General features: G+C 48.4%; 1 protein-coding gene across 3 annotated transcripts in view; it reads left to right on the top strand.

The window, feature by feature from the left end:
* Positions 1 to 8,334, top strand: part of MAP6 (microtubule associated protein 6) — a 43,402-nt gene extending 35,068 nt beyond the window's left edge. Inside the window, exons 4-5 of one of the 3 annotated variants that reach the window (XR_003927581.2) lie at positions 1,699 to 6,993; positions 8,168 to 8,334. Coding sequence is in view for 2 of the 3 variants with exons in the window: in XM_030042839.2 (XP_029898699.1) it covers positions 8,168 to 8,237 (70 nt within the window). In the remaining variant the exon portion in view is untranslated. The other 2 variants (XM_030042839.2, XM_030042840.1) reach the window with 2 other exon arrangements.
* Positions 8,335 to 11,375: the final 3,041 nt, after the last annotated feature.

The raw sequence follows: 11,375 nt of genomic DNA on the forward strand, positions 1-11,375 counted from the left end.
AGTGCTGCTTTCTGATGTCCTGCCGTATCATCCTGCCTTCCCTCTCCCTTCCCCACCAGCTTCATCCATTCATCGGTCACACATAGCTATACGATCTTCAGAGTGTTTCAGCTGAGCTGTAGGTCCAGAGATTTATCATTTCACCCCTCTGCAGCTGGTATTGGAGAAAATGTTCATTGTTAAAAGATTGGTCGTTGATGGGGCTTATCTGTGACGATCCATGTTGGCCAACAAAATGTTTCTCCCATGACACAAAGGTACGGCGTCTTTTCCATGCTGCAGCATGGAAGCGTAATCCGTCTGGTCCCACCCAGCTGCCCACATCCAGTGCTGGAAAACATGCCTTTGCTGCCCTATTGCACTCTGAACTTGCTCAGCATTGCAAAGCCTTAAACACCCAAAGGGGCAGGATGCATTTCTAAGAGACAGTAGGACCTACTGGGCTGATGACAGGCATGGGGACCTGGGCTCCCTGGTCCAGTCATCACTGCCAGAACCCGCTGCTACTGACTCACTCCTTAATCTTTGCCAAGTCGTTAGTGACTGGCACTGCCCACCTATTTCCAAGGGTTGTTGTGAGAATGATGTCTATGCAAAGCACTGGAGGTGGGTTACTAAAAATGCAATGCTTTGTCTTTTAAGACCATTTAGTGTGGAGGTGCTGGCTGGAGTAAAAATAGTCCTAATTCTCGGTGTTGATGTCTGGTGTGGGGACAAGGAGGGGAGAGAAAATATTGGTGTGTGGAATTTAAAGAGTCAAGCCTGCTTCTCAAACTCTAAATAACAGAGCATCTGAGCGTGGCTTTGCAGAGGTGTCACTTTGGCTGCACGGTGTGAGCAGGATAGCCTGCATGTTTCCGATTTTAATCAGTTGCTTTCAAATACATCCTGTGCTGAGGGGTTCAGCACCCGCACCCCAGAGCCTTGTGCATGGGTGGACGAAGAGGTTCCTGCCTGATGCTCTCCATCCCTCCATCCCGTTCTGTGCATCAGACAGGAGCTTAAGTGCCTTGGGCACAGGACTGAGATTTACTGATTTTGCCACTTCCAAATCTCTGAGCTTCCTTTGAAAAACCTCAGTTATCATTATTACATCCCTGACTGGTAAAGCAACGTCAGAGAATGAGTACGGGTATTTCATCAGCTGACGTGTCAGCCCTTATACAAACACAGCATCTTGTGTCACAATATCCTTTGGATTTAGGGTTTATTTAGAGATGTGCCAGTGCAGGAGAGAAAGGGACTTTTTAAGAAGATGTCTCTGTCATAGCTGGTACCTCCCAACATCCAAGGAATAACCACCATCCCCAACAGCAACAGCAACATCAAATAAAGAAGAGGAGCTGTACAGGAAGAAGAAATTCCCTAGTATGAATGTGATGACATGGCCATGGTCAGCACTAAGAACAGTATCTTTTTCAGTTGGAAAATATTCTGGTGTTCAGACATGGGCTTCAGCTCTCCCTGTTTCCAGCGGTGTAATGGTAAGTTTGATCCAGTTGGGGATTTGACAGCCTGCTTCTATTTACCCTTATTCACATGAGATTTCTGGGTTGGAAGCATTTCCACCAATGCCACTGGGTTTACTCACAAGCCCAGAGGTCTGCAATGAGGGGTAACACATCTCTGAGTACTGCAGGACTGGTGGTTTATGACAAACTATGCATTGCTTGTAAACAGTCTTAATTTCTGTTGCAGGGTGCCTTGGTAACAGCTCCCTAATCATGACTGTTGTGTGGAGGAGATGTGAGCCCAAGGATAAAAGAAAAGCCTGCTAATGGATTGAAGGCATCTTTATGCTTTCTAAATGCCAGCTTTCCCTGCAGGGAGTCCGCTCCACTGAAAATCAACAGCGAGGACCAGCCACCAGAAAAATGATGGATGAGGATTAGTGACAGATCTTGCGATATGTGAGAGCAGTGAGGAATAATAACCATTCCTTCAATGCCAGCAGTTCAATGCTGAGAAGTGGAAAGGGGGAAACATTTTTGAAACCCCCTCGTTGTCATCTGCCCACCTCCCAACCCACCCTAGCCTGAGACATACAGCAACCTCAAGCCCCTGAGCAAAGCTGGGTCTTCCCATGTCTCCGTGGGGAGCCGGAGCCCTGCGTCCCCTGCCTGGCTCTGCGAGAAGTCTGGAGAGCTGGGTCACAGCAGAGGGTGAGGAGCACCTTCCACGGTGCGTGGCGGAGGGGATCTCACCACACGATGGCTGGGGTGGATGGGTCTGTCCTCATCACTTGAACAGCACCCAGGAGCACTTGATGGTGCCGGTACCTGATGGTCAAGATAGAGAAATCCTGAGAGCAGTCCCTGGTCATGGGACTGACCTGCTCCTTGGCCTGGTTCAGGATTTAGTACCCAACTGAGGACCAATTCACTGTGGTCGCCTTGTTTGGAGCCAAAAGATTTGTCAGCAGGGACACGAGCCAGCAAGGCCTCTTTAAATTAATGAACTAGTGATTTGGAGTCGCAGGGCAGTGGATGTCCTTGTCCCCGTTGCCCCTGCTCCCACCCCTCTCCCCAAGTCTCATTGCTGATCAGACTTCTCTTGTCCCTGTTGACTCCTTCCCATGCAGTCTTCAACGCCCTCACCATTCCATCAGACCCCGTCTGCCCACCATGCTGCTGTTCCTTCTTGCCGTCAAAATCATTTTCCTTCCATCTTCCCTGCCAGCTTTTCCGTGTCTGTCCCACAGCTGCTTCTCCAACCCTTTGCTTTCTCCCACCTCTCCCCCCCAGCACCTTTCCCCTCCAGCTCATCCTAAACAGCTCTACCTGGGACCTTCTCCTTCCCATCCTCCCCAAGTTACTGTCTCGTGTCCTGTCTCTCTTGGACTGTAAGCCTTTTTCTTTGCCTGTACTGTGTGATAACACTCACTTCTTAGAATAAACAATACCTCACCTACTGACTGCCCTTTGTCTCTCTTGTTTCTTGGTGTGGCTTCAGTAGATGTGTCTGCAAGTGCACTGTGTGTCTGTCCTTGTGGCCCGTTCAGCGGTCGGTCTTGCTGCCGCAGCTCTATCCATAGTCTTTTGGCATGACTCTGCTCGTGTTTTTGTTCCCTGGTACCTTTCTTTCTTTTTTCCAGCCACAGAGACAAGCTTTGTTGTCTGTGTAGGAGCCGGGCGTATTCAGAGCTGCATGACCTTCTGTCCTTTGCAATTCTGGTGCATCTGATAAAGAGGTTGGCCTTTCTCCAGCTTCGTGCAGAGATGTCCTGGGCTGGCAGGTGGCTCAGCAAATGCAGCGACTGAGGAGAATGAAGGAGAAATCTTGTAGCCGAGAGCAGAAGCAGCCAATGGTAAAGGAACCGCATTTTCCGGCGCAATACAGAAAACAGTGGGCAGAAGTGTGTCAGTGGAAATCCAAGCAGATGCACCTCTCAGGGGAAGAAGCAGAAGCTGACTTAGCAGCAGGACATGTTTCAGGGATGGATGCCCAGGAGGCTTCTCGCGGTTCAGAAGGTGCCCTGAACATCTTCCTCCATCTGGGCTAGGACTAGACCTGCCTGTGGTCCCTTCGACCTGGGAGTACAGCAGGGACACAATTGTGACTAAGTCCCAGGTGGCTCCTTGCTGCCTCCTTGTCCTAATTTATTGCCTGAAAGTGCTAGTTTGGTCTATGCTGGCTGGAGCTATCGGTGCACACGGAGATGGTGCTCCATACACACATGGAAAGTTGCAGGAGCAGCTGAGTTCCTCTACCCTTACTGTGACCCTCACGGCCAGTGGTGTGACACCACCCTGCCAGAAAGCAAAGGAGACTCCTTATCATGCAGAGTGAGCAGGTGAGCTCACAGCATGGCCATCAGTCTGGTTTCATGGGCCATCTGCAGAGGTTAGGTCTGAAGAATTAACTCAAGGCCAAACTGAAGCTGGTTGGTGGAGATGGATGGGAGAAGGATCAAGCAGTGCTTGGTCCCCTGGGCTTCCTTCAGTGCCGGTTCCTGTCCTTGGGTGTGCAAAAGCAGACAGAAGAGATGAAATGTGTGGGGAGCTCCAGTCCTCCTCAGTGAGGAGTCTGGAGATTTCATCGAGGACAAGCGAGACCTGCAGCTGAGTTGTGCTTGACATCTCCAGGCTCCAGGGATTTCAGTGTAGATACTGGAAAGAGGCAGTGGGAAGGAGGATGCCTTGGTGTAGGTAATGCCCTGCATCCTTTCCTATGTGCCACCATGACCTGCTCCCACCTGCCATGCTTTCACAGTGCTGCTGCCTCCTCCTCCAAACTCTAGACTCCAAGAGTGGAAAACCTCTACAACAACCTAAAACAGCAGCCAAAAAACTCAGCTGCACATTTTTAGGGACTTAATAGTATTTAGGACAAGATTTCTGCATGCCACTGAAGTCCCTAGCTGACCTTGGAGGTAGATTGAAGTCTTCTAACTTCTAAATTTCTGCTACCAGAGCTTTGTAGGAGCTTGTATATCTACTGCTTTGCAGGTGGACATTTGTTTAAACTCTGAAGTGCTGAGCTCCTTGTTGCTCGCCTCACACCTACATCAGGCCAGATCTCACAGCCAGACACTTTCTTCTCCTTCAGCCCTTGCTAGCACCAAATTGGTGCACATTTCCAGGGCCCACCAAACCTATGCAAGCAATAGCAGCCCCTCTGCTTGCTTAGATACAGACCCAAGCTGAAATTCTTCATTTCCCTGCTGTAACCTACAGTGTTAGCCCTACTATTTGATGCGGTTGCCTTTTCCAGGGAATGTAACTGAGACCAGTTACTAAGTACAACCTTAAGGCCATTTTTCAGGACAAAGACGACTTGTATTTTTGTCGCTGTTATCACAGACAGCAAACTTCAGTGCATAAAGGGCAATAAAACATTCAGAAGAGAGAAGTGACTCGCCATATCCTACAACCTAATCGTTAATTGCATTTGCCCAGGAATCGATGAGTTTGTATCTTCTGAGGAACATAAACCTACCAATGTCCTCCTGGGAGAGGGCTTTAACCAAAAGGTCAGTTCCTTCACAGAGGTGAGCTGTCTTCTCACCTGAATTCTCTGGGAAAGAAAGGACGGATTTCTCATGGTTCTTTTTAAAAAATGGCCCTTCGGCACCAAACTTCACAGCTATATGTGCTTGGGGATATTTTGCTGAGTCTGAGCCACCAGTAGAGGATTCCTGCTGCTTCTAGTTGCTCTTGAAGGCAACTTTTAAATTTCCATGTGTCTGGAGTTGGGTCTGTCTATACCAACTCCTAACAGCTCCCAAATAAATAAACTGCTTTGAATGAAGATAATTTTGCAGAAGAGGATAAAAATCATCAGCTCTTTTTGTTATGAGGCCACCAAAACATCAAGACCTGAATCCATAGAGGAACAGGGATGAGCCGTGAGCAGATCCTCCACATCTGTGAAGAACGGGCTAATGTTGCTGGAGCCCGTCACCGTCAGAGGCAAGTTTAGACCCCAAGTCACAAGATGCCATCTCCCTGTTGTTATACCAGGACCGGCGAAGAGGAGACTGTGCTGCGTGTGCTCATGGTGGTCATCCATTGGTCATTTCCAGACAACATGTGCTGCCTCTGGGAAATGAACCCCTGCTGAATTTCATACTCTTTCTGCATCTCTCTCTCAGATGTAACCCGAGTAATGATCTGTCACCTCCAATTCATTTCCTCTGCATTTCTCACCTTGTCACATCACATAATTAACCCAACAGTTTGCAACCAGCAGCCCTTGTGAGAGCAAAGATCTCCAAACTTTCCTCACTTGGCTAAAAGACAAAGATGATTTGTAAATGTTGCTGCTTGTGTGTTAGGACTTGTTACCTTTCAAGGTCAGGCTTTCCTTTCAACCCCCTGATTTGCACCTTCCCAGCGCACTCTTCCCAAGGCTGGTACCTGGGGCCAGACCTGGCCGTGCAGCCCTGCAGAGAGCAGCCAGGGCTGTTCCCCTCCTGGTGAGAGGCTGTGCAATGCTGTGTTGTCCCTGAATACCGATTCCTGGGGAAAATAATGTAAATACCTCCCCCTCACACTCCTTCCAGTTTAAAACAGGTTTGGAATCAGCTTTACTGGGAAGGACAATCACACAATTATCTGTACTCAATCCAAACAAAGAGGAAGCCAGGGGATGGGGATGGGACACAGCCTCTTTCTCTTCCAGGAGGCTGGGTCTTACCCAGCCTGCAATACATGGCTGAAGGATGCACACACTCATGAGAGAAGAGCCAACGGATTAAAATGAAGAAGTATCTACCATGCAAAGATGCACCGCATGCACCAGCTTTCTTGACTGCCTCAACAGATATGGATCAACATCACGGCGGCTGAGAAGGGTGAATTCCCCTGGTGACTGTAGCAGGGGCTAAGGGAAATATTGATGGAGGGTGATTTCAAACAGTTAATGTCGCTCCAGGAAGAGATGATTTGGGGCTTTCATGCTCTATTCTGAAATGCAAGGCAGCAGCAAGAGCAGGGTTGGACACCAAGGAAGAGGTGGGATTAGTCTGGTGTTGACCCACCCACAACCTGGAGCATCACATGCACGCTGGCACAGGAAGACCTGAGCTCAGGCCCCATAGTTACTGCATCCTCCCTTACTAGATCAGATGAGAAGACGTGCTTAGAGGGGGTGGCTTGGCATCTGGGATAGCTGCTGGCAGCCTTCAACCTGCCCAGCCTGCAGGTGCAAGTGCCCTTGGGCACACTGTCCGCTGGCGAGGATGTGCAGGCATCTCCAGCCTTCTCCAGAGACCAGGCAGGGGGTCCTGTCCTAGCAGACGTCTGCATCAGCAGTGTGGACCTGGTCTGTCCTGACAGTGGGGCGTCTTTCCAAAGAGGAGCTGCCCTGCATTTTCCCCTAATCCCTTGACTTACAGTGCTGGGCTCACCTCATTCCCATAGGAACTGGTAGGCTGGAAGGACTCAGCAGTTTTCCTACATTGGGGACACAGGGAAAAGGCCTTACCAACCTCTGCCAACAGCCTCTGGCAGCAAATGTCTCTTCACTCTAAGCACGAAGGGCAGGAGGACGGTGAGTATTTGAGCCAGAGCTGTCCTGCCAGGGCTCTCCACGTGGTCCTGCCCCATGAGCCTCTCACGCAGGGATGGTTAGACTCATGTGTCGGGGTTGGGCTGGTTTCATGGGCCAAGGAGATGGTAATTAGTGCCTGTTCTCCTGGCCATGGTGTCAGCCTCTCCTTCCTTCCCTTAACCTGCAGGCTGGAACCGTTCCCTACACAAAGCCAACGTCAGGCTGGGGGACAAAGGGGGATCTCCACAGTCCCCTAATGCCACCGTTGTGCAAAGCTGCCCATTTTAAAGCTGAGCAGGTTTCTCCTGCCTCTCCATCTGCTTTCCGCAGCCTCGCAGATCCCTCCCCATCCATCACATGTCTCTCCTCATCCTTGGAGACCCTCCTTCTCTTTCTCTCTCCTAATGAAGATTGATTCCCTTGTTCCCTACAGGTCTTTCCTTCCCCAACTCTCCCTCTGCACTTCAGCAAGACCCGACCTTCCCTCCAGCACCCGTCCAGAGCTCCTGGCAGCATCTACCCTCACTCCCAGGCTTTGTTCTCTTATGCTCCCATCCACGGTTACCCCAGGTAGAGAGCTGGCCCCAGAGCTGATCCTCACAGGCGTCCAACGCCTTGGTGCCACCATCACCTCCTGGTGTCTCCTGGGGGGCATTGAGCAGAAGGGGTGCTCTCAAATGGGGGTTTTAGCATGTGTTAGCTGGCCTTGCTTTCCCGTCGGTTGTTTTAACAGGCACCGGGTGCTTCCTGAGCAGCACAAGAGCTCGGTTCCCCTGCGTTATAGGGCTTTCACCACCCACCTTGAGGGAAACAAACTGCTTCTTTGTGAGAGAATTTTACAGCGAGGTGCTCGTTCGATGCAGGTTATAATCAATTGGCAAGCATTTTTCATAGCTGATGGGTGGGCCTGATCCTGGTCTCAGTTGAATCAGGGGCTGGTCAAAAAGTCAAGAGCTCCAGCCCTCCTAATTTTGTGGACATCCGTGGGTTTTGGACCAGGACCAGGCTCACCAACCAGCCTGAGGACATACCAAACATGTTGCGGGCTGCTTGGGGAGTGCTCTGCAGAGCCACTTGTCACAGGGCAAATTCCAGCTCGGGGATGGCATTTCGGTTTTGTGCACCAGCCGATTGCTCTGACAGCTTTGCAATGATGTTCTTTCTCTGCTTCCAGGACCCCTGAAAAAAACACTGGTGCTACAGACCAAGAGCCAAGTACCTTAGTGCAGGACCAACGCACATGAAGTTGAGCACTTTCTTCTGAGTGGCGGTTGGAGCAAACATATAGTCTGCATGAAATGTGTATCGTCTGGCTGGCATACAATAAAGCTGATGAGCAGAGCTGAATGACAATTTCTCTTGTCTCTCAAGCACTGAGAAGTTACTGTCTCCAGGATCTGTGTAATGCAGTTAGCATGTCTGTGCCTTGATTTATATTCAGTAAAGTCAGAGAAAGAAAATGGGTCCAACTCTCCCTTTATTCATAGCTGTGGAACGGCACTGTTTTCAATGGTCTCTCTAGTTTACACGGGCAACAAAGAGATCAGATTCACTTCCATAACTCATGGAAGTCTCATATTGGATTTCAGAGATTATCCCAGAAGCCTAGTTGATAGCATCAGCAGCTCTTCTCAAAAATCCTTGGAAGATTTAAGGCACTATAAATTCTTAACCACTGTGAGGAACTCACATTTGGATGTCGCCAGGTGAAGCACATCTTGTGCAACATCTGGCAGATCCTCTTGTCATTGTGTTGCAGCGAAGAACATCTCAGGCCTTTTTCTGAAACTTAACATTCAATTTGTTTAATTTGCCATTTAGGGCAAAGGCTGTACAAGACACCAAAAACTTGCTGGCAAATTAGTGTTTTTTCTCAGCATTTTTTCCAAAAAATGTTTCACTGAAATAATTGTAAAGTACGAATTGGAAATGCTGTAGGAGGAATGGAGCTGGTTCATGGGATTAGCAGGTCTGGTTGTTCTGTACGCACATCTTTTCTGGGTGAGGCTCCCTATGTCCGTAAGATGTATGCAGCACATGATGGGAGATGGAGTCCAGCCCTATAGCCTGTCCCCTATAGATGGCCAAGTGCATGAAGTACCCAGACTGCAGTTCCAACAACACACTGGTCCAGCACACTCCAATAAATACTTCTAGGTTTAGGCTGAAGTGTTATAACACTTAGAGCTGGGATTTGCTTTACTTTCTGCGAGCGCTAACTTTAAGCAGCAGGCTGCTCTTCCCTCCCAAATTAATTATGCAAGGCAGCTACTTCATCAGAGGTGGGGAGAGCTGGGCAGCTTCCATGGAGCATGGCAGCTCCAAAGCCCTCCAAAACCAGAGGGTCTGATTTGCTGGGTATAGTTAAGAAGGAAACTGCCTTGGAGGAGTCATTCAAGTATTTCAAAATGAAAATGCAAGTCTGTGATACACATCCTCCTCCTCCTTCTATATAAGCACTCCTCCTATACAGACCCCTGTTCTGTGCAGAAGTAAATCAAGAGTGATTCCAGCCATGGCTGGACCAACTTTAAAATGAGTGAATGTTTTAGGAGACCCAATCTCCTTCAGTCGCAGAGAGCCTTGGTTACTACTGCTCTTTGCTATTCATATTGTACCGCTGCTAAGGCACCCTGTGATAGTGAAAATCCCAAGGGTGCCAGGCGCTGTACAGACACGGGACAAAAACACAGAGACCCACCCAAAGGACCGTGAAGGCAAAGCAGGAACCTAAAAATGCCTCAAGCTCCTGATGGTCACATTGTGGCGAGTTCTTTTTGGCAACAGGAAGGTTGGGAAGCATCTCCTTGTTAAAGGGATAAAATACAGAGCAATATTTGTAGCGACAGCGTTTGTACAAGCCAAGAAGAAATTAGAGTAAATCCAATCACTGAACCATTGCAAAGCACCTCCGAGAAGATGTGAATAGTAACTAATGAAATATTCAATACAAAGGGAAGTAGATTACATGCCTGTGAATAATTGTGCTGAGCGTGTGCCTCGCTTAGTAGCTGAAGGGTCCTTGTTACACATGATTAAGTAATTAACTTTTTTTGTGTATAATTACCACGATTGCACAATTATTAGAGAGGAGCCCAGTCCGAAGCTCCAGCGCCAGACGTCGGTGGCCTGCAGGAGGTTTTCCTCCCGATCCCTGGAGCTGCTGGTGTCCCAGGGAAGCAGGACCTGGCAGGCGTCTGGCTGTTGCTCTCTGATGTCTCGGGGCCCATCACTTGTCTCTGAATCAGATGCACCCCAGGAAAAAAGGCACCATAGATCCAGTCAGCAAAGGATCTTATCTATACACAGTTATTTGTAGTCACCCAGACATCCATGGTGGAAAACGTGAGGAAAAAAGCTTGTTCTCCCATCAGTATCTGTTCTTCAGGGAGCTGGCTTGGAGGGGCAGAAAAGCCAACCCTAACATTCACTAAAATGAATATTTTCTGCCTCTTCAGCTCCCTGAAGCAGCTCAGCACAAGGTGAAAGCAAGAACAAGTGGCCAGCAACTTTCACTTCACCAGTGGAAACTATGGGGAATTGTGTGCAAAGTAGGAAGGTGAAATTTCACAGAGGTAGGTTTTGAAACAGTGGAGTTGATTTAAATGCTCACCCAAATCAAGGCAGAAGATGCCCACTTCAGAAAACATTTGTGTAACAACTCATAAATAAACACATAGTTTTCCACCAGACTAGGTACGATATTTCAGACCAACCAACCAAAAAAAAAATTAAAATTTCATTTCATATAGAAAGGCAGTGGTCTGATTTAAATCAGCATCTCCCCCTTCTCACCCCAAAATTTTCCTGTTGCCACAAGCTGGAATATTTACTGTTTATTAAGAAAAAAATAACAATTTTTGTATCCTGGCAGATTCTGTTCCCCATGGCTAATATTTCCCTCCCCTTTGTCCTGGTATCAACTGCTATCCTCAATCTCTTGCTTCCTTCCACTTCTCTTTCCATTTAGCTTTTCTTCCCCTACATAGTATGTCCCACTCAGGTCCCTCCTACTCTCAAAAATAATTGAGTTACCAACTGTCGTATTGCCCACCTGGCATACTGTATATAATTTCCTACCACGCTTGTCTTTTTAGATTGCAAAGTATTTGTGGCTGGGAGTTTCCCTCATTTTGTGCTATTCACTGCTCTGCCTGTCTTTCGCTTATCCTAAGGTATTACTGTAATAGACGTGATTAATAGGAATTATCCTCCCACTAGCAAGACTAATTCAATGCAACTGAATTTTGCATGACTGCTTTTATCTGTAGTGTACTCAGTACATCCTTACAACCTTGGCTGTGCTTTGTATCAGCAGCGGTGCAAAGCTGTAAGGCTGAGGGAGAGGAAAGAATCCCCCAAGCAAAGCCAGGGCTAAAATA

Source organism: Aquila chrysaetos, chromosome 19 (genome assembly GCF_900496995.4).
Source record: "Aquila chrysaetos chrysaetos chromosome 19, bAquChr1.4, whole genome shotgun sequence".
Taxonomy (NCBI): domain Eukaryota; kingdom Metazoa; phylum Chordata; class Aves; order Accipitriformes; family Accipitridae; genus Aquila; species Aquila chrysaetos.